The sequence below is a fragment of the Sabethes cyaneus genome, chromosome 3 (assembly GCF_943734655.1).
Source record: "Sabethes cyaneus chromosome 3, idSabCyanKW18_F2, whole genome shotgun sequence".
NCBI classification, from domain to species: Eukaryota; Metazoa; Arthropoda; class Insecta; order Diptera; family Culicidae; genus Sabethes; species Sabethes cyaneus.
In genome coordinates this window covers 147,047,562-147,070,994 of record NC_071355.1, presented here as the reverse complement: position 1 = coordinate 147,070,994, position 23,433 = coordinate 147,047,562, and the positions used below count along the sequence as shown (strand labels likewise).

The following is a 23,433-nucleotide window of genomic DNA, read 5'->3' as shown; positions in this document are numbered from 1 at the left end:
TTCAAGGGGTATGAAATGGAGAGAGTTACCTGGAAGGAGCGTCAAACATAGCTCTGGCTCTCTCAAGCTCCCACCTGGCGTCTCAACGCAGATCTAAGTCAAATGATGACGGTCGATGGCCTTACCCGGAAATGCTTCATGTACTTACTGAAGCAGCTAAGCTAGGAGGTGCAAACTAGAGCGCCTGTTCTCCAGGTGAGGGGCGGCTCACACAGCGTCTGTCTCGTAACGGGCGGCTGAATATCAAATGCTGTATCCCGCAAGCTATACCTAAGATAGCAGATCCATCAGCGGGATGTAGGTATCGCGACCCCGGTGAGGTAGTATACCGAAAACTCAATTACCACGAACAACGAACAAAGAAATTCAGGACGTAACAATCGGCATAGGACACGGCAAGGGACAAGAAAACGATTAAGGGATAACGATTGGAAACTTGGTACCTGGAATGTCCGAACTCTCCATGAACCGGCACGGGCTGGCTTGCTTGCTCGAGAGCTGCACCAGCTCGGAGTGGAGATCGCTGCTATTCGGAAAGTTCGGTGGCCAAATTCCGGAGAAATGGAGTTCCGTGCAGTAGACCCTATTGCAGCCACTTCTTTCAAGTACCACATCTACTACAGTGGCGGTAAGAAAGCAAAACATGAAGTCGGTTTCGTAGTGTTGGGAAAACAAAAGCAACGAGTTATCCGGTGGAGGCCCGCAGATGACCGTATATGCGTGTTGAGGATTAAGGGCAAATTCTTCAACTATAGCCTAATCAACTTATACACACCGACAAATGATAAATCCGATGATGCTAAAGACGAGTTTTACGACAGGCTTGAGAGGACCTATGGAGAGTGCCCAAAACACGACGTGAAAATCATCATCGGAGATGCAAACGCGCGGATCGGGAAGGAGGAATTCTTCCGTCCAGTTATTGGAAGACATAGCCTCCATCTGTCGACCAATGATAACGGTCTGAGGCTCATTAATTTTGCCGCGGCCAGAGAAATGGTAATCTGCAGCACCTACTTTCCACGTTTGAATATTCGAAAACACACCTGGAGGCATCCAAATAGAGACTCACGCTCTCAGATCGATCATGTCTTGATTAACGGTCGACACTTTTCGGATGTTATCGATGTACGGTCTTTTCGGAGACCAAATATCGACTCTGACCACTATCTCGTAGTGAGCAAGATTCGCGCAAGGCTGTCGAACACGGCGAAAGCTCACACTGAGAGGACGCTGCGTTTCAACATCCAGCGGCTAACGGCAGACGGCGTAGCAGTGGAGTACGCCAGGAAGCTCGACCAACGAATCGCAGAACAGCAGGTAGAAGAAGAAGATATAAATGGGCTGTGGAAGAACATCCATGATGCCATTCAAACAGCTGCGAGAGAGGTGGTAGGCACGACGCGTGGAAGACAGCGTAACAGCTGGTTTGACGCCGAATGCCAGAGAGTGACAAATGAAAAGAACCAGGCCAGAAGTCGCATGCTCACTGCGACAACGCGACAAAACAGAGAGAGAGATACAGAGAGACTAGAGCTGCGGAAAAAATAATCCATCGTCTAAGGAAACGCGAGTACGAGGAGCACGTGCTCGCCGGCGCAGAGGAACGATACGCCAGCAACGACACACGGAGTTTCTATAAAACGGTGAGATGCAGGAATTTTGCCTTGCCCGTGATGTGCAATGATACTACTGGCAACCTGCTTACCGACAATACGGCGGTAGCAGCCAGGTGGAAGGAGTATTTTCAGACACTATTGAATGGAGAGGTAAATGCAGAGATCAGCAGGGACAGGATAGAAATTGTAAGCGATGGTCAAGCTGTGGAGCCATCAACACAGGAGGAGGTTAAGAAGGCAATCAGTGAGCTGAAAAACGGTAAGGCTGCTGGGAAGGACGGTATCTCGGCTGAACTTCTAAAAACGGAGAGCGAGCGGTTGTACGAAGCAATCCACCGGATCATTGTCAGGATCTGGGAGTAAGAACAAATGCTGGAGAAGTGGTTGGATTTCCTCATTTGCCCAATTTTCAAAAAGGGACATCGACTGGAGTGTAAAAACTATCGAGGAATTACATTGCTCAATTCTGCCTACAAGGTGCTTTCCCGTATCCTGTTCTGCAGACTGAGACCGTTAGCGGAGTCCTTCGTCGACTAGTACCAAACTGGTTTTCGTGAGGGTCGCTCCACGACGGATCAGATGTTTACCCTGCGTCAGTTGCTAGACAAGTTCCGGGAGTACAACTTGCAGATACACCATCTGTTTGTGGACTTTAAGGCGGCGTTTGGATGGTAAATGGTTGAATAATGCGCTCCAGAACTATCACGAAGTTCCACAGCCTCTTATTTAGCAACTCCTATCTCTACCTCCTCGTGGTACCATCCGGGATACGCTCCTTAGTGGAAATCGGACAACCGGTGGAAACTAGGGTCGTATGCGGACAGAGAAGGGGGCACTCATGCGAAGGCTGAGTGTAAACTCTCCGCCTGCAAATGACGGATCTCGGTAGAAGCATGTTCGATGAACCTGAAAATACCGAGAACCTGAGCAGAGGGTCCAAAGCCCCCAAAGGAGGATGGTTTTAATAGCTATTATCCATGGCTAAAAGTAAAAACATGAATGGATAAACCCCTAATCCAAGGTGTCATGCGACCCGTGCCGAGGGATGAATGGTGGGGGGGTTCTATAAATACTCAGCCTCAAACGGAGCCTGTGGAGTACCAGAGCGCCCTCCACAGTAATCAGCCCTTACCGCATCATGAGGGGCTCTGATGTGGCGGACTTTTCTTTCCCCTCAACTCGTGGGATTCTTATGGAAGACAAAATCAAAAATATAACAAGTGTGGATACGGTGGAAAACCCGTTCGCTAGAGGAGGCATCCAGCGTTCTCCACCAAGGGTGGAGAAGGATGCAACTAGGAGCGCTAGTGTGGGTGGCAAAGGCAGCGGTATGCCTACCACGCCGGACACAGCGATGAACGGCCCAGCGCTTATCAGGGCGATGGAGAAAAATAGAGATGCTGTACCTAAAGTGGTAGCAGCGTCACAGCAGCTCGAGGTAATAATCGAGTTCACGTCAGGTCGCGGAAATTTCTCCAAGGACCTGAAGCAGAGCTTGCTCATGCTTCGGAGAACCTTGAATGCAGCGACCAAAACGCACAACGACCTCGTGGCGCGTGCAGGAGAGGCTAAGAAGGTGACCGTGAAGGCGTCGAAGGCAGTACAAACGGACGCTTGCCCGTTGACGGAGTGTCGTAGCGCGGCCCAGGAGGCTACGGAAGGCGCTACCAGCAGCGGTAAGGCATCCGCCAAGCGCCCGAGACAGTCCCCGGGGGATAGCACCCCTGGCGGACCGAAAAAACGCCTGATCGGTAAAAGCCCTCAGGCTAGCGGGTTGGCAGAGCTAACCGATGAACCAGCGGGAAGCTCCAAGACAGGTGGCCCGTGGACCGAGGTTAGGGCCAAGAGAAAACGCGGAGGAGGCTCCAGTAAAAAAACTGCTCCACCTAAACCGGCAAGAAAGCGAGCGAAGAAGGGCGACGCTCTTATCCTGAAAACCGACGGGTCGAAATACTCGGAGGTTCTGAAGGCCATGAGAGGAGACGCCCTACTCAAGGATCTGGGCGCGGACGTACGGAGCATCCGCCGCTCACGCACGGGCGATATGATCCTCGAGTTAAAGAAGGACGCCACAAAGAAGAGTTCCGCATACAAGCCAATAGCGGAAGGAGTGCTCGGGGACGGAGTGAAGGTACGTGCTCTCACACCAGAAGTGACTCTCCAGCTTAAGAACCTGGACGAGATCACCGAAGTGCGTGAGGTCGTACAAGCTCTCAAAGAGCAAAGTGGAGTGGTGGTGGCAACCGAGGCGGTTCGCCTACGCAAGGGTCCGGCCGGGACCCAGGTAGCCACCATACGACTTCCGCTGATTGACGGAAACAAAGCCCTGAAAGCTGCTAGGCTAAAAGTGGGGTGGTCGGTATGCCCACTGAGCGTGTCCAAGCAGTCGGAAGCTTGCTTCCGGTGTTTCGAGCACGGACATAAAGCCTGGAACTGCAAGGGGCCAGATAGGAGCCAGTTGTGCAGGAGATGTGGCAGTGCTGGCCATAAAGCAAAGGACTGCGCGGAGCCTCCTAAGTGCCTGATCTGCACCGGTAAACGGGACGCAAAGCACGTAACGGGAGGTCCAAGGTGCCCGGCCGGTGCGCCGGCGACTAAGCCACGTTCATAGTGCAAGTGACACAACTCAACCTGAACCACTGCAGCACAGCTCAGCAGCTGTTACACCAAGCAGTTTCTGAGTCAGCAATGGACATTGCCATAGTCTCGGATCCATATCGCGTCTCTGCCGGAAACGGCAACTGGGTCTCGGATAGGTCTGCGACGGCGGCTATATGGACAACAAGCAGGTTCCCGGTTCAGGAGGTTGTGTCAACTGCAGACGAGGGATTTGCGGTTGCCAAAGTGGGTGGAGTGTTCTACTGCAGTTGTTATGCTCCGCCGAGTTGGTCTATCGAGCAGTTTACGCGGATGGTAGACCGAGTATCAGTTGTGCTGACTGGTTTAAGGCCGGTGGTTGTGGCGGGCGACTTTAACGCTTGGGCGGTAGAGTGGGGAAGTCGTCGCACGAACCATAGGGGTCGGATTCTGCTTGAAGCTCTGGCAAAGCTTAACGTAGATCTGGCCAACGTCGGCAACACAAGTACCTTCAGTAGGAACGGTGCGGAGTCTATCATCGACGTGACTTTCGGCAGTCCTGGTCTGATAGGAGACTGGCGGGTAGATAATGGCTACACTCACAGTGACCACCAGGCGGTCCGCTATGGTGTCGGTCAGATAACGAGGCGGCAGGCGGCGAGTAGGGCCAACACTCCAACCACCCGTGGATGGAAGACATCATACTTCGATCCCGAAGTATTTGTGGAAGCGATCCGGAGAGAGTGCGGTGATCGCGGTATGCCCGATCCGAACGCTGATCATTTGGTTGAGGTACTGTCGCGAGCATGTGACGCTACCATGCCTAGGAAAGGTCGTCCTAGGTATGGCAGGTCACCGGCTTACTGGTGGACAGATGAAATTGCGGAACTCCGCGGAGCGTGCTTTCGTGCGAGGAGAATTATGCAAAGAGCTCGTTCGGATGAAAGCAGGGCTGAATGTCGAGTAGCACTCGTTGCTGCACGCGCAGCGCTTAAGAGCGGGATAAAAGCTAGTAAACGAGACTGCTTTGAAAGGTTATGTGCTAGTGCCAATGCGAACCCGTGGGGTGATGCCTACAGAGTCGTAATGGCAAAGACCAAGGGTGTGATGGCGCCCGCTGAGCAATCGCCAGAGATGCTGGAGCGGATCATCGAGGGCCTCTTTCCGCGCCACGAGCCAAGGCCCTGGCTCCAGGCCACTGAGTCGTCCCACGGCCGACGTTCCAGTATCTCAGACCATAGCGTAGGATGGTCGGCCTCCCAGCCGAACATCCAAAGTAACGTGGGCGACGGCGGTTTGGAGGTCGGGGAGGAAGTGACGGTTGCGAACGAGGAACTCATTGATATCGCTAAATCCCTAAAGGTGAGCAAGGCACCGGGGCCAGACGGTATTCCGAATATGGCCATTAAAGCGGCTATTTTAGAGGCTCCCGAATTATTCGGGGCAGTAATGAATAGATGCCTGGAAGCTGGCCACTTCCCGGACAGATGGAAGCGACAGAACCTGGTCCTATTGCCGAAGCCGGGAAAACCTCCGGGTGTCCCCTCGTCATATAGGCCGATCTGTCTACTCGATACTGCCGGCAAGGTGCTGGAGAGGGTTATCCTTAACAGACTCGTACAGTACACGGAGGGTACAAACGGTCTGTCAAGGAACCAATTCGGCTTCCGAAAAGGCAAATCTACGGTGGATGCCATCTTGTCTGTCACTAAGACAGCCGAGGTGGCAATCCAGGCCAAGAGGACAGGTATTCGTTATTGCGCAGTTGTCACGCTCGACGTGAGAAATGCGTTTAATAGCGCTAGCTGGGACTCCATAGCCAGCTCGCTTCGGAACGTCCAAGTGCCGGTGTCGCTGTACAAAACTCTGGAAAATTATTTCCAGAATCGTGTGCTATGCTACAACACGGAGGATGGTCAGAAATGCGTTCCAATCACCTCAGGGGTTCCGCAAGGTTCCATACTGGGCCCGGTGTTGTGGAACGTCATGTATGACGAGGTGTTGAAGCTAAAGTTTCCGGTAGGGGTGGCGATTGTCGGCTTTGCGGACGATATCACCTTGGAAGTCTACGGTGAATCTATCAGAGAGGTTGAGTTGACGGCTGCTCACTCTATAAGCATTGTTGAAGATTGGATGCGATCCAGGAAACTGGACCTAGCGCATCAAAAAACGGAGGTTATCGTGGTTAACAACCGCAAGTCGGTGCAGCAAGCAAATATCAGTGTCGGGGACTGCACTATTTCGTCAACGCGGTTCTTAAAACTCCTTGGAGTCATGGTCGACGACAAGCTCAAGTTCGGGAGCCACGTCGACTATGCCTGCAAGAAGGCTTCCACAGCTATTTCGGCATTGTCTCGTATGATGTCTAATAGCTCTGCGGTATATGGCAGCAAGCGAAGGCTTTTAGCCAACGTGGTCCAGTCCATACTCAGGTATGGCGGGCCGGTGTGGTCATCGGCGTTAGGTACCAAAAGCTATTTAGCCAAGCTGGAAAGCACCTATCGTCTCATGTGCTTAAGAGTGGCGAGTGCGTACCGCACAGTTTCACATGACGCAATCTGCGTCTTAGCGGGTATGATGCCTATTGGTATCATCATCAGCGAGGACGTAGAGTGCTTCAACCAACGTGGAACTAGAGGCATACGGAGTACCACAAGATCGGCCTCGATGATCACATGGCAGCGGGCATGGTCTGATTCCACAAAAGGCCGGTGGACACATAGACTTATCCCGGAACTATCCGGATGGGTCAACAGGCGTCATGGCGAAGTCAACTTCCACCTGACACAGATTCTGTCAGGGCATGGTTGTTTTAGACAGTATCTGCACAAATTTGGGCATACGGAGTCCCCCGAGTGTCCTGAATGCGCGGACGTTGAGGAAACTGCAGAACATGCTTTCTTCATATGCCCTCGTTTCGAGGGCGTGAGAAGCAACATGATGGCAGTTAGCGGACAGGACACTACTCCGGATAACTTAGTCCAAAGGATATGTTCTAGCTCGGACGTCTGGGGTGCGGTCAATGCGGCTGCTACCCAGATCGTACTTGAGCTACAAAATCGTTGGAAAGCCGATCAACGGCGAATAAACAGCCTAACTACCATAGTCCAGTAGTTATCTAAGAGCGTGCGTTAAGCACAATAGCCCCTCCCTGAAGTAATACCGATAAGGTGGTTCCAGGGGGGATTGAGGCTGGAGACTCGAGTAGGGTTTTAGTGGGTCTGGATCTCCACGATCTTCACGGGATACCAAACCCCACTCCCTGAGCTGTCTTTTCAGGTGTCTGATAGCAGATTTCCCTACTCGTTAAAAAAAAAAAAAAAAAAAAAAAGGCGGCGTACGATTCAGTTAAACGAAATGAGCTGTGGCAGATAATGCTAGAACATGGTTTTCCGACGAAACTAGTTACGCTGATTCGTGCGACGCTGGACGGATCCAAATCATGCGTTAGAATAGCGGGTGAGACCTCAGCTGCTTTCGTGACGTTGGATGGACTGAAGCAAGGCGATGCACTCTCTAACCTGCTATTCAACATTGCCTTGGAAGGTGCATTATGAAGGGCAAACGTGGAAAGGAATGGAACTATCATCACGAAATCTTACATGCTACTAGGTTTTGCGGATGACGTCTATATCATCGGAATCAACCGTAGAGAAGGGAAGCGCCGAGATTGGGACTTACCATTAACACCGCCAAAACGAAGTATATAATTGCTGGTAGGGAACGTGGGAACCCAAGTGGTGTTGGTGCCGAGGTGGAGTTAGATGGGGAACGATATGAAGTAGTGAAGGAGTTCATATACCTTAGTACACTCGTGACATGTGATAACGAAATAAGCCGAGATGTAAAACGATGATTTGCAGTTGTGAATCATGTTTCGTACGAATTACGTATACAGCGGAAATCCCATAGTTTGCAAATTCGCACAAAACTGGCGCTCTACAGAACACTAATCCTCCCGGTGGTCCTTTACAGTCACGAATCATGGACGCTAAAGGAAGCTGATCGGTGAGTGCTTGGTGTTTTTGAGCATAAAATTCTGCGATCTATACTTGGTGGCAAAATGGAAAATAGAGCATGGCGCAGACGCATGAATCACGAGCTATACCAAGTATACAAATATGCTGATATAGTGAAGGTAGTGCAACGTGGCAGGCTGCAGTGGGCTAGACACGTGGCCAGAATACCCGACGAAAGAGTAGCCAAAACTATTTTCAGCAGAGAACCAGAAAGAGGCCGTAGACTCCGAGGCAGACCCCGCACCCGGTGGGTGTGTGCAGTCGAAGACGATGCACGTTCAGCTGGTGTTTGTGGGGAATGGAGAACGGCAGCCCAGGACCGACGGTACTGGAGGACCATAATTCGTTCGGCACAGGATCGGTAACGGACCGTTGCCACTAAAGTAAAGTAAGTAAAGTAAATGGTCGCAGAAATAAGACGCCTGCATAAATTTTAGTTTTAAGTGTATTTCGTGTAAAGTATATCCATAAAATTTGCTTTAAATTAGTCCAATTCAATTTTGTTTCCTTTGCTTTAAATAGCAGTCGCAATCGTTGTTGAAAAGCGTTACAGTTGGCACGCACAATATCCTGAATCATTTCATTCCAAATCTTCTCCAACAATTGCTTGAAAGTATCTACAGTCAATCCTTTGGTGCTCCTTAGTTTGCCTAGCGGCTAGACGAAGAGGCAGGCCATTCTTTCTAAGAAATAAGATTTGGAAAATTGTCCTCATACCAAGTCTGTGTAGCTTTCGCCTGATAAGACGGTGCAGAATCTTATTGGAAGCAGTATGGTGCTACGCTAACTAACTTTCTGTCTATTGGTTCTTTATTAAATTCTCTGAAAATGTGGGTAGGTACCTTCTTTCAAATCGGCTGAAATTTTCACACACAAAAAGCACCGAAATGTTTTCTTTTATTACAAGTACTAATTCACAAAAAGAAATCCGATTTCGATAGTAATAGTAATAGTAATAGTAATAGTAATAGTAATAGAGTCATGAAATCATAAAGTATGAAATTCGGTTAAATCATGACTAAACTGGCGTATCCGACAACATAAAATCATGAATAAAAATTCGTGATCTTGTGTTGCCTTTGTATCGCAACAAGTGCGTGACATCATGATTATTAATCATGGTTCATTTCCATAAATGGTTCATTGGGCTTCAAATGGTGAGTTGACAACCTGGAAGGAGCGTCAAACAAAGCTCTGGTCCTCACAAGCTCCCGCCTCACGCCTCCACGAGTCATATGATACCAAATGCGGCGTAGCCTGGGCAATGTTGTCAATCTGACAATAGCGAAGTGAGGAGGTGCGACGCGAATACTGGCGCGGTAACCATAGCATGGCGGTAGAGGAAATGCTTCGTCAAACACGAGCGTCTGTTCACCACGGAGGTGCGGCTCAAACAGCGTCTGTTCTCCATGTTAGGGACGGCTGATTATTATACTCGTCCTTATGCCAGCAGGGACTCTAAACAGTGCTGTGCACGATGGTCCTCCGGCGAGACAGGGGGTTAGGGGCAGGCCCAACAAGCCACCCTGGAAAACAAAAAGTTACCAACAATGAAGAAGAAAATAGGGATCGGAACAATCGGCGTCGACCTACGCGACGAAATAAGGACTACGATTGGAAACTCGGGACATGGAATTGCAAATCGCTCGGCGATAGGATGCGATAGGATAATATATGATGAACGACATCCCCGAAACTTCGAAGTCGTAGCACTGCAGGAACTTTGATAGACAGGACAGAAGGTATGGAAAAGTGGGCATCGAGCGGCTACTTTCTACCAGAGCTGTGGCACCACCAACGAGCTGGGAACCGGCTTTATAGTACTGGGAAAGATGCGCCAGCGTGTGATTGGTTGGCAACCGATCAACGCAAGGATGTGCAAGTTGAGGATTACGAGCCGTTTCTTCAATTACAGTATCATCAATATGCATTGCCCACACGAAGGGAGACCCGATGACGAGAAGAAGGCGTTCTACGCGCAGCTGGAACAGGTGTATGATGGCTGTCCGCGACGGGACGTGAAAATCGTCATCGGTGACATGAACGCGCAGGTAGGACGGGAAGCTATATATAGACCGGTAATCGGGGCAAACAGCCTGCATGCCGTAACGAACACCAACGGCCAACGATGCGTAAATTTTGCAGCTTCCCGCGGTATGGTAGTCCGAAGTACCTTCTTCTCCCGCAAAGATATCCACAAGGCCACCTGGAGATTACCAGACCAACGAATAGAAAACCAAATTGACCATATTCTAATCGACGGTAAATTCTTCTCTGATGTTATAAACGTTCGCACCTATCGCAGTGCGAATATAGATTCGGATCATTTCCTAGTTGCAGTCTGCATGCGCTCAAAACTCTCGACGGTGCATAACACGCGTCGAAGTCGTACGCCGCGACCCAACATCGAGCAGCTACGAGACACCGGAATTGCCCAGGAATACGCGCGGCAGCTGGAAGCAGCGCTACCAACGGAAGAGCAACTTGGCGCAGCAACTCTTGAAGATGGTTGGAAAGGCATTAAGACCGCCATCGGTAGTACTCCTCTAGCGGCACTAGGTACAATGAATCCGAACCGAAAAAACGATTGGTTCGACGGCGAAAGCGAGCTATTAGTGCAGGAGAAGAATGCAGCACGTGCGAGAATGCTGCAACACCATACGAGAGCGAATGTGGATCGATATAAACAAGCACAGAACAGGCAAAACTCGGTCTTCTGGAGGAAAAAGCGCCAACAGGAAGATCGAGATCGCGAGGCGATGAAAGAACTGTACCGTGCTAACGATAAACGGAAGTTCTACGAGAAGTTAAACCGTTCGCGCAAAGGCTATGTGCCGCAGGCCGATATGTGCCGAGACTCAGCCGGTAATCTTCTCACGAACGAACGTGAGGTGATCGAGAGGTGGAAGCAGTATTATGACGAGCACCTTAACAGCGATGTAGCTGAACATGGAGGTGACGATATGGCAATAGATCTTGGAGCACGTGCAGAAGACGACAGAATACCAGCCCCCGACCTCCAGAAGGTAGCAGAAGAGATCGGTCGGCTGAAGAACAATAAAGCGGCTGGGGCTGATCAGCTACCCGGCGAGCTGCTGAAATACGGTGATGACGCACTGGCTAGAGCGCTGCACTGGGTCATTGTCAAGATTTGGGAGGATGAGCTACTACCGGAGTGGACGGAAGGCATCGTATGTCCGATCTACAAAAAGGGCGACAAGTTGGATTGCTGCAATTACCGCGCAATCACACTGTTGAACGCCGCCTACAAGGTACTCTCCCAACTTTTATGTCGTCGATTATCACCATTTGCAAAGGAGTTCGTGGGGCAATATCATGCGGGATTCATGGGTGCCCGTGCCACCACGGACCAGATTTTCGCGCTTCGGCAAGTGTTGCAGAAATGTCGCGAATACAACGTGCCCACGCATCATTTATTCATCGACTTCAAATCGGCGTACGACATGATCGATCGAGATCAGCTATGACAGATTATGCACTACTACGGATTTCCGGATAAACTAACGCGATTGGTCAAGGCGACGATGGATCGAGTAATGTGTGTTGTTCGAGTATCAGGGGCAGTCTCGAGTCCCTTTGGATCTCGAAGAGGGTTACGGCAAGGTGATGGGCTTTCATGTTTGTTGTTCAACATCGCTTTGGAGGGTGTGATAAGAAGAGCGGGTATAGACACGAGTGGCACGATATTCACGAAGTCCGCCCAGCTTCTTGGTTTCGCTGACGACGTTGACATCATTACACGTACCTTTGAGAGGATGGCGGAAACGTACATTGGACTGGAAGCAGAAGCCAAACGGATTGGACTTGTCATTAATGTATCGAAAACAAAATACATAAAAGGAAGAAGTTCTAGAGAAGTGAATGCTGACCTCCCTCCCCGGATTCATTTGGACGGTGATGAAATCGAGGTGGTAGAAGAGTTCGTGTATCTGGGCTCACTGGTTACCGCAGACAACGACACCAGCAGAGAAATACAAAAACGCATTATGGCAGGAAATCGTGCCTACTTTGGGCTCCGTAGGACGCTGCGATCGAACAAAATTCGCCACCGCACGAAGTTAACAATCTACAAGACGCTGATTAGACCGGTAGTCCTTTACGGCCATGAGACATGGACTATGCTAGTGGAGGACCAACGCGCCCTTAGTGTTTTCGAACGGAAGGTGTTGCGCACCATCTACGGCGGAGTGCAGATGGAAGACGGAACGTGGAGGAGGCGAATAAACCATGAATTGCATCAGCTGCTTAGGGAACCACCCATCGCTCACACCGCAAAAATCGGTCGCCTGCGATGGGCTGGCCATGTCGTGAGGATGTCGGACGACTGCCCGGTTAAAAAAGTTCTCAATAACGATCCGACTGGAACGAGACGGCGTGGCGCGCAGCGAGCAAGATGGATCGATCAAGTGGAAGGCGACCTGCGGACCCTACGTAGACTACGTGGCTGGCGAATTGCGGCCATGGACCGAGTGGAATGGAGACGACTTCTTCGTATAGCAGAGGAAACCACGGCCTGGAGCTGATTAAGTAAGTAAGTAAGTCATTTTCATAAAACTAAACATAACAAAACAAAACAAAACAGCCACTGAAATTATTTTCTATCTAAAGCCACATTGGAAGTTAAATTGTTATCCGTGATAAAAAAAATTGTTGTTTAAAGATTAGCGGACGCACTTGGCAACCAAAGATCGTGCAAAATACAAATCGTAAATAACACCTTTCGCAAATAAATAAAATCGCAAATAATGCTACGATCGATAACTTGATAAATCATCACATTAAAATGTTTATGAGTTGAGTAGGGTCTTTTTCTAATTCCCGTCGTAATAAGTAAAGCCATTCTAATTTTCATCATTTGTTGGATGGATTTAATGAATACTCCAAAAGTTCTTGTGCTGATTTGACTTAAACACACTTAGCTTCCGATCCGTGAACTTTGAAATCACTGAAAAGCGACTATTAAAGCATGTTATTGAAATTACGCAACTGACTTTATTTCTAAAATTCGTCGCACCGTTTTAAAATCCGTCCATCAAAATTTTTCATCGTCCGAACTAAAAATTACAACAATGTTTACGAAGCTAACGCGCATGACAAATGTTATTGTGCAAAATTTCTGCAGGTCAGGCAAGTTTTCCTGGCTGTAGAATAACGACAATGCCTTGCGTGAGTTATTTTCATTTATGAATGACGGAAATTAAAACGATTAGTCGACATTGTCTTCTTCGTCGCACGAAAAAAACTAGGAAATTTGGCTGGTGACTTCTTTAATGATAAAAACCATTAAATAGATCTCAGCTCACTTTGATTGATCTCGTATGATAGACGACTAACTAAAATATTGGGGCATAACTAGTTTTGCATTGTGTGTCATAAAAATGTTGATATTTTTAATAATTTGTGTTGGATAGGACGGGAATAGGCAATTACGACGATGTAGCAACATACCCTAAATGGTTTTATTTCAACGAGAAATTTTAGCAGTTTATTTATTTTCAGTGGTAAATCTAAGAATACTGGACCACGCAATCTCATTTTGGTCACCAAGCAGTAACGAATTCTCATTGATAGCAGACGTTCCACTTTTACTCTTTATTGCCCCGGTATATTCGCAACACGATCAACCGGCGCCTGAAGCATAGTAAAACACAATAAAGCAACGAACCGGAGAGGAAAAAAAAGTGAAATCAAACAAGTTGTTATCTCATCGCTGGTTGGTTTGGTGATCGAGTTAATTTTTCTTTTTTTTTTCTTTTTTCTTTTCGTTTCATGTTTCGTGATCTAAACACTGATTTTTCACGACAGCAGCAGCAGTAGCAGATTTGATTATATCACAGCGGAAGCGGCGAACGGTAGGTACATCCACTGGCCAAGGTCATGGTCAAAACAAAAACGCGAAGACGTGAGCTGATGAAGTGGTTTGAAACTGGATGCTTTTGGGCAGCTGCACCGCTGCTGGAGCATTGGATGCTCCAACATACAGAGCATAATGCAGTACGCAGTTTTTTCCACTTCTGTTTCGTTTGATCAAGGGCTTGAATGGAAAAATGTGGGTACCTACTTGCTGATGCGGGGTCATTAGAGAGTACGTAATTTGAGGCTTTACACACGATGATTGGTTTGTTTGTATAATATTGGACTGTATATTAACCTTAAAAATTATCTGAATTTTTATATTTGAATAAATTGTCTAACGCTCTGAATGAAGAAAATTACATTATGAGTTGTACATGATCTTGAAACAAAATGACATCAATGATGTTCAAGCCACGAAACCTAAACCAGCAATTTTTATAGCAATTTAATTGGAATAACTTTACATTAACTTTATACTATTATAATTGCTTCATATAAATGATTTAAATGCAATCCACTTTTTTACACAATTATTCTGTCGGGGAGAACTTAGGTGCAATTTAGCGACAAAGACCTGGCTGTTTTGACTGCCACAGTAAAACAATGTGCACTCCGAGAGCAGCCTCCGAAACCTTGACACGAATCATCATCCGCCGATTCTGTGCGAGCCTCCATTCCATACAAAGCTTCGAACTGCTTCGGTAAGTCCAACGAACGGTAACATTCAGTACCTTTCGCTTCCTTTAGAGGCACTTATGTTCGCGCCAGAACACCAAGCGGAAATAATAATTCAACTCTGTGAGGCAGAAAAGCACAGTTCATAACGCGGTCGATTCGCTTGATTGAGCTGCACTTTCAGTTTCTGCATTTTCCCGCAGTAGCAGATGGATGGAATGACCTCGTAGAGCAGCAGCTTCTCGGACCAAATCTCATATTAGGTAGACACATATGAGCTGCTTTTCCGTTTGTGGTATGCAAATAAAGAATGCGTTCGATGCTTTGTTCGTTCCACTAATTAGCATAAATAGTGGTTTCCTTTGCCCCATTCTTGGACGACTTGACTGTCATTTGAAGGCCCTGAACTGTCAAGATGGTTGATTGATGTGATGTGGAAAATAATAGAGTGAGTTTCAGTTTTCAGCATTTTTTTTAATTTAGTTTTCATTACATTTGTCTGCAACATGTAGACAAAGTAAAATAATTTATTTACATTGGTCAACAAGTTGAAAAATGAACGGGTTTTTGGCTTTCCAGAGAGCTGGGTACTTTTTCGCGTGAGACGAAAAGTTGAGTATTCTCTTCTTCAGCCCTGCAGTGGGGTTTGTAACAAGTCGAGTAATGTTAACATGGCGGGCATGACCGAGAGTCAGTCGAGAAACGCTTGCCCGCACCAGAAGCGATGAAATAACGTAAAGATCACAATATAGGAATAGCTTGAGTACGCTTGTGTGGGATTATCAACATTTTTTTTGGAGTTGAAGGTATTGAATTGGTCTAGTAGCTAGGACCAGTCTTATAGGCTTAATGGTACGAGTGGAATTCGGAGTACGAGTGGCTATGAGGTTCCCAGCCGTGGGACTTAACATACACTGGGACGTGCTTCTCGACGACCACCGGCTTCTTCACGATGACTGGGTATGGTTTCTCAACATGCACTGGGTATGGCTTGGGGACCTCAATGTATTCCTTGACCTTGACGGGGACCTTGACTGGGTAGGCCACTGGTTTCTCGACGTACACTGGGACCTTCTTTTCGACAACAACTGGAACGTGCTTCTCGACGGTCACTGGGTATGGGACCTTCACGGGGTACGGCACGTGTTTCTCGACCTCATAGGGAACTGGGACGTGTTCTTTCTTGATGATGGTGGTTACATGGTGAGGATCTTCCCATCCGTGCGACAACTTCAGCGATGAATCCCAACCATGCGAATCGTATCCGTAGCCCAAATCCCACAGGCCACGCTTGTCTTGTTTCTTCTCTCCTTCAGCTGGGGCTGCAGACTGTTCCGCTTCCTTTTTCTCGACAGCAGCACCAGCCACAATTGCGATGGCCACTGCAAATACTACGAAAGCCTGCAAAAAGAATGGTCATTAACCAGAAAGGAAGTATTAGACACACAATTGCGACTACATTACGTTAGTTAGTTTTTAAAATATTCTCAGTAAATTTTTCGTATCTTTCCTAGATTGCTTCGAATACTATAAGCATACCAAACGAATACTATTATTTTTCATTTTGGTTGAAAAAATCTTTTGGTCATGTACGATGAAATATTGCGGATTATACATTGGAAGAGTGCTTCATTTCCATTATTCAAACACAATTTGTTCCACATTAAGTAGACAAATTTCATTGGTAACTTCTCAAAGATATTCCAATCTGGATTCTGAACAACTCCTGTTCACGTTCACAAAATAAGTTTATTTCACTAAACTTCACTGTCTTTAAGAAATCACTTAGAAATTTGGGTACAATTCCAACAACAAAATTTGCCGATTAATCCAGATATCAATGATCTGCTACAATCTGCAGTAACAGCGTAACTGATTTAACTTAATCACACACAATCCTTAGGCATCCCGCCAAATTTAGAACACTGATCAAACGTACCTTCATTTTTCAACTGTTTAAGCGTAGAAAATGTAACACTGGTGTAAACTGTTCAAAGCTGACTGATGGCTTCGGTAACTTTTCCCAACATATTTATACACCGAGCACGGGAAAAAAAGAAACAGAATCACCCCGTAGCCAAAATCATCACAAAAGTGTTGAATTTTCTGCCCCCGGCTGCCAGTGTCCGGCAACTTGGGGTTGCACGTCTCGCGTTCGGGGGGAGAGCAAGCGAGAGAACCAATGTGTTAGGCCTCGTTTTTAGCTTTTGTCTATCCTCACCTCACTGCAGCAGCCTGCAGCCGGTCGCGTCGTCGAAAGCTTGCGTCGATGATCGCGCGGGCAAGCTCGTCGGAGACTTTGTCACGCAGCAGTGTTTCCCCCCGTCAGGCGAATCGAATCGTCGCGGATATTTCGCCGATGACCCCCGTTTTTCACGTCAGATACTTTGTACCTGTATAGAATCAAGAATCGGATTGCCAGTGTGCAGTTGAGTACGAACGAATCAATAGAGGGTTTTCTCGGCGGGAGCGACCCTTGAAGATGATTCACGACAGCTGAGCTGTGGGGTGAGGTGCTAGCCATTCAGTGATCATTGTTCGACCTGTTGGGGTGGTTTTTCACGCAAATTAAAGTTGCACCGGGTTAGGAATTCAATGCGGTTAAACAGAGCTTGTGAAGCTGTGAAATCCACAAATTTCTCTTTGTATAAGAATAAGAATGGGAAAGTAACTATCGTTCTGAAATTCCGATATATGATAAATTTACGATCAAATAAAATGTAATTCCGTTCGTTAAGATTCAACTGTTGACAGTTTTTCCCCAGTTTATTAAACATAAGTTAAAGAATTAGCTTACTTAAAGTATTTTAAAGTCGAGTAGCGGTTTATAGTAAACCAATCGAAAGATGTATAAAATTATAACTTTTAAAAAAGACTCAAATGTTAAAAGCAGCTCTACTAGTCACGCGTGGAGTGAAGATGTACTAGATGTACCATGAAAAAGTTGTTCGAAATTGCCCGAGGAAATTTAAATCATGTCCAAAATCCAAATAAAATTTCGATAGAAGAGTATATCGCCAAGGTTTTTTCTTATTATCAAAGTTGTTCTATTCAAGATTCATTGTCAGTGATAGTGAGTTAGTGTTATTCCGTTACAACCATTGGATTCCATTGGATTCCACAGTCCATTGGCATGCTCAGTTATGAATATTTATGAAGTACGGACGTTTAAATGTTTATTTCAAGTTGAAGTTTTCAACATTTACCCTATTACCCAGACTTCGATTCTAATGATTCATTCTTGACGTGTTTAAATTTTGTACAATCTGCTAATAGCAGTCTAGTAGTGTGGAATCTTTGATGTAGCACTGCTTTTCCCAAATGGGGGTTCGCCAAAAATTTGGCTCACAACAGAATAGTATAGGGAATTCCGCTAGAGGTTCACGAACCAAAAAAAGGTTGGGAACTGCTGATTTAGCAGTTACTTGGAGATGATCAGAACCTATATAATATAGTCAGCTGCCAGGCGTTTTATGACCAAAGATTATAACAGGTTTATCTTCAGGCTTGATTGAAAATTTTCGGTGAATTAATGAAACTGATGATTACATTGCGTAACGTTTCTGCCTACTACTCTTCAGGTATCGCCTGAAGCCTGAGAATATTTAGTAGCATTATATTATAATATCTAGGTATTTGTCAACAATTGCGGTGACTTAAAATCAAAGAAATATGAAAGGTCGTCCACACCAAAATTCTGATACAGAAAAAATGTGATAGAAGAAATGCTCGGTCCTTTTTTACAAAAGGTTAGCTAACAGATGACATTTATTAGATAAAGAACATATAGTTGAATCATTGCTTGAAAATGTTAACAAACTAGCTGATTGCCCGATCTTACTCGGGGCTCCTTTGTCTCTCAGTCAGTTGCACATCTGTTATTTGAACTAAAATTATTCTAATGGCAGCAAACAAAACCCTTTTTCTTCATATTAATGTGCCGGCCCACCGTAGTCTCTTAACTTTCAGCAGGTGTACGATGAGAATCTCTGCAAACAGTGCCTGTAACTCGTGGTTCATACACCTACGCTACTCTCCGCTATCCGTTTGTATTAGCATTAGCATATACCTGGCTACGTCCGAACAACCGCAGGGGAAGTGGGTAGGTATGTTAGTGTAACATCTACTTTAGAAAGTGCAAGGAACCCATACTACTTTCATAGATGTTACAGGAAAGTGAAGGATATCGTGTTAGTAGGGCAGGTAAACAGTAAGGATCTTTTGTATTTGGTGATAAATTATAATATAAAATATTATAAAATGTTCATGAATGTTAAGAGCGCAACGAGGACAACCGTGTGACAATGAAAAACTACACATTAACCATTCATGTTATCTGACTTTCCCCCATCTTCGTATCTCTCTCGCCATGACGAGTCTGTGTAGAATCCTCTCCCTTCCAATCGTTGATCTTCGACTATCGATGCGCTCTTCCTCTCCAAAATTCAGCACACGACACACACACACTTAGCGTCGACCAATATATAGGACACTCGCGCAAGTATATAAACTGGTCGGCAGCGCAAACCGCTTTGAGAAACCGAATCGTTGCGACAAAATGATTTTATTCTTGCTAGACACACATACACACTGGCATGAAACAAAACGCTTAGAGAAATGCAAGCCAGGAGCTAATTTCAAATCTTTTCCCTTCGAATCAAACACTCCACAAATAATGTTCACTAAAGAGGACACCATCTCATAATCTCCGACACTTGCACAACCGATAAAACCAATTTCAACGATTTCAGATTTCAAGATTCCGCAAAAATTTACAATACTACACTCCTACAACAAAAGCGCGACCGCCCGACCCGACTCCTTCAACAGTTCTCTTACTCTCCGCTATCCGTTTGTATTCCACCAAAAATAGGGTAGAAGTACCAAATATGGTGGAGATATGTCATCCATTTACATAAACTTACGTATAAATATCTAATTATTTATCAAATTGTAGAATATTTATAAGTATTCTAGCAGTTTGGGATCAGTAGAAAAGAAATCAGGCTTCAGTTTTAATAATTTTTAGTTTGAAACTGTCAATAAACTCATTTCAAACTATTGCTGCAATGTACCAATCATAGTAGTAGTGTTCCTGGTATTTCATCATAAGTGTACCAATCATGGTAGCAAACGGGAACGGGAACAAGATTAATTTGTAAAAATCCATTAGTAATTTGAAATGTGTTCAAAATAAGTGTAAAAATATATATTACTACGTTTATTTTAATTTTATAGGTGAAAATAATTCCGTCCGTCCGTAAATTGCATAGCGCCCTGAGAGAAGAGCACCTGTTAGCTGCTCGAGGAAATCTCTCGGAAGCATTGTTTAATTGAATAATTTAATTTAATAATTGTTTAAAAGACTATAAATGGAAAAATCAGTTTATAAGACAGACATAAGGTACTTCAAAACCTCATGTTATCGTTTAAGGATGGGATATGTATGAAAAACTAAAACTAATGCTACGAGTAATTACGAGTTACGTAAAGGAAATTAGGAACAACACCAAGAGATTATATTGCAACATAACAGATTTTATTTTATTTATCAATCAATCAAGTTTATCATTCAAAATAGATTTCTTTTTGTTATGTTCAGGCTCCTAGAATATGTTTTACCTCGTCCGTACCAGCTTCGCATCTTGGCGTTCCATAGCTCATATTTCCCACTGCTGCTCTTCTTACGAATTTCGTCGTGACGTTCTCCAGTTGAAAGAACGGGTTGCAACTTGGTACTCCAATTTGTGTTTGTGTTTTGTACTGCGACCTGAAAATGAGTACCATATTTATTATATTTGGGTACTTCTCAGATTAACAATAAAACTTTTTGGGATCGGAAGACTGATCCTGATGTGAATCTTGATTAAGAATCAGAAGTACGAGTCCAACATGCGATCATCGTTTGTTTCACGTAATTCCTCACTCGTAGTTCACATTACGTTTATTCGTAATTCTTACCGATCCCAAATGAAACTAGTTGCCATCAAGTGCATTTACCTGGCCGGGTTTCCGATTGATTCAATGATTGGACTCCCGAACTTTGTACAACTTGCGAAAACCGTCATCCTGGAATCTATCGCCTTGATGCAACGAAAACTCATCGAAATGATGCTTGTGAGAAATCTGCTGTCGCTGCTGCCGCACCATAGAACGCGAACCAAATGTTGTAATTAAGTCTATGTAATTCGTTACATGTAATTTTTGTACATACCTGATTTATATAACATCTAAAGTTAATAAAAGCAAACAAACTGTAAATTACACCTGTTAAAAATGCACTATTACCAAAAGTGACAGTGATGAGAAGTGGAGCTTTTGCATGCTACGATGATAGGGCATGGCATACTATGATGATTGGTGCTCCCTTGTGTAGTTGTACCAATCATGATAATACAGGAAAACAATCTTTTTTCAATAAAATTGTATTATATTTTGAATTTACAACGTTAAGAAGGTTGTGATTAACGTCCCAATTCATTTATTCCTCGGAAAATGTGATTTATACCTCGAGAATTTCTTAATTTAGAGTAAGGGGTTTGTTAACGAAATGATAAGAAACGAGTCTAATTGTGGTACATAATTTTCAAACTATATTTTTTATAAAAGAAAATTATTTAGCCTAAAAGTAATTCATGAAATCGGCTCAGGAGAGTTAGTTCTACTTTCAAAACATATTTGAGAATCAAGAAAAGCATGCTTTCCGCGCTAAAATATCAATAAGCTCTTCCGTATTACCATAATGGGTGCTACTACTATATTTGGTACTTCTACCCTAGTTCGTAACCCTATTCGTTCAAACACAGCAAATGCATGTATGTCTTCTGTAAGCAAAATTACTGTCTCAAGTCCGTAGAGGACTACCGGTCTGATTAGCGTTTCGTAGGTACATCGTCAGCTTTGGCGGCGGCGAATGCTCCTTGATCGAAGCGTCTTGCGGAGGGAAAAGTAGGCTCGATTTCCAGCTTGAATACGTCGTTGAATCTCCTTACTCATATTATTGTCGGCGGTGAAAAGACCCCAAATTTACGAATTCATCAACCACTTCCAGTTCGTCGCCGTCAATAGTCACAGTGCATGGGAGGCAAACGTTGCTTTCTCTGGAGCCTCTTCCTACCATATATTTGGTTTTTTGACGCATTGATTTGTAACACTATCCTCCTAGCCTTCGGTTATAGTCTGGCGTAAATTGTCGTCGCCGTCCCAAGGTTTCTAGTAGTGATGTTGAGGTCGTCTGCGAAGGCTAGGAGTTGGCTACTTATGCAGAAGATCATTCCCGATCGTTGCCCGCTCGCCGGATCACGCCTTTAGCGATATTAAATAACATACAGGTCAGTTCATCTTGCCCTTGCCACAACTCTCTGCGTGATTCGAAAAGACTCGAAAGTGTCCCCGAAACACGCACGTAGCACATCATTCGCTCCAAAAAGCAAAGCCAGCGGTACAAACGTTCCTAAGAACTTGACCCTTCTTTATCGACAGACGCAACCGGTTATTAGAGTACAGGAAAGTTACGGGGCTAGTGCAAAGATCCTATTTACTCTATAGCGGCACTGCTCAGTCGAGATTCGAACATACGACGACTGGCTTGTTAGACCAGCATCGTACCCCGGAGCTAACTGGGCGGGTATCACTCGTTCCGGCGTAACTTTGATCAGCTGCGCCAGTTTGTCCGGTAAACCGTACTCGTGCATTATTTGCCATAGCAGTTCGCGGTCAACTGTATCGTATGCTGCCCTGAAATCCACGAAAATATGATACGTGGGCGTAATGCTCTTGATTCTTTATAGTGTGTTGGATTTAGATAGGTAACCGTAGCAGGGCCACGCTACCGAGTCTCGTGATGGGGCTATAAGGTGGTATCTTATAGTGATATCCCTCCTTTTAGAAAACCAGAGTAAAATGCAACCCTTTATCCACTTAACCTTTCTTCTTTTGTAAAATTCCGTCAAAAACATGTGTTTGATTAAGAACCGTCCAGACGTTTCGCAGTTATAGCGGAAAATCTATTTTTATAAGAGGCTTATGTCTGTATCGAAAACCGGGTCTCTGACAGGACGTCATAAGAGGCTTATCGGTAACTAAAAACAGGTCCCTAACAGGACGTCATGCTTTCGTAGCAATGGATATGGGTTGTATTCTCAGTCACCTCACTGGTCGACTAGACTGCTCGACTTAGCCACTCAATCCGACTGCTCGACTCAACTGTTTGATACAACTGCTCGACTAGACCACTCGATTCAACTGCACGACTGGACTACTCGACTTAACTGCTCGATTAAACTGCTCGACTACACAAGTAGCACACTTTTGTCATTTGTGGTTGCTGCAACCTATTTATGACTGAAATCAGTCGTTAATCGGTTACCACAACTAGTCAGCTTGACAGCTTGATTTAACTGCTCGATTAAACTGCCCGATTTGACTGCTCGACTCAACTGCTTGACTTCTGTTTGATTAAACAGCTTGACTTAACTGCTCGACTGGACTACTTGACTCAACTGCTCGACTGAAATACTCGAATCGACTGCTCGACTCAGCTACTCAACTGCACTACTCGATTCAACTGCTCGAAAACTGTTCGACTGGACTACTCGACTCAACTGCACGACTAGACTACTCGATTCAACTGCTCGACTGGACTACTCGACTTAACTGTTCGATTA

The 23,433-nt window shown here is 45.5% G+C and overlaps 1 protein-coding gene across 1 annotated transcript; it reads right to left on the bottom strand.

Annotated features, from left to right (window-relative positions):
- Positions 1 to 15,613: 15,613 nt before the first annotated feature.
- Positions 15,614 to 22,461, bottom strand: LOC128740238 (uncharacterized). Its single transcript, XM_053835772.1, has 3 exons — positions 22,376 to 22,461; positions 20,390 to 20,537; positions 15,614 to 16,168 (listed from the first exon to the last, which is right to left on the bottom strand). The coding sequence occupies exons 1-3, from the start codon at positions 22,459 to 22,461 to the stop codon at positions 15,614 to 15,616; spliced, it is 789 nt and encodes a 262-aa protein (XP_053691747.1).
- Positions 22,462 to 23,433: the final 972 nt, after the last annotated feature.

Bases quoted from the DNA above. Each gene is read 5' to 3' on its own strand.
- LOC128740238 (XM_053835772.1), bottom strand. From the start codon at position 22,461: ATGCACGAGTACGGTTTACCGGACAAACTGGCGCAGCTGATCAAAGTT. The intron at 20,538-22,375 runs GTACGATGCTGG...ACTCATTTTCAG, and splicing joins CCCGCCCAGTTAGCTCCGGG to GTCGCAGTACAAAACACAAA. The intron at 16,169-20,389 runs GTAAAACATATT...TTCTTTTTGCAG, and splicing joins GCGAAGCTGGTACGGACGAG to GCTTTCGTAGTATTTGCAGT.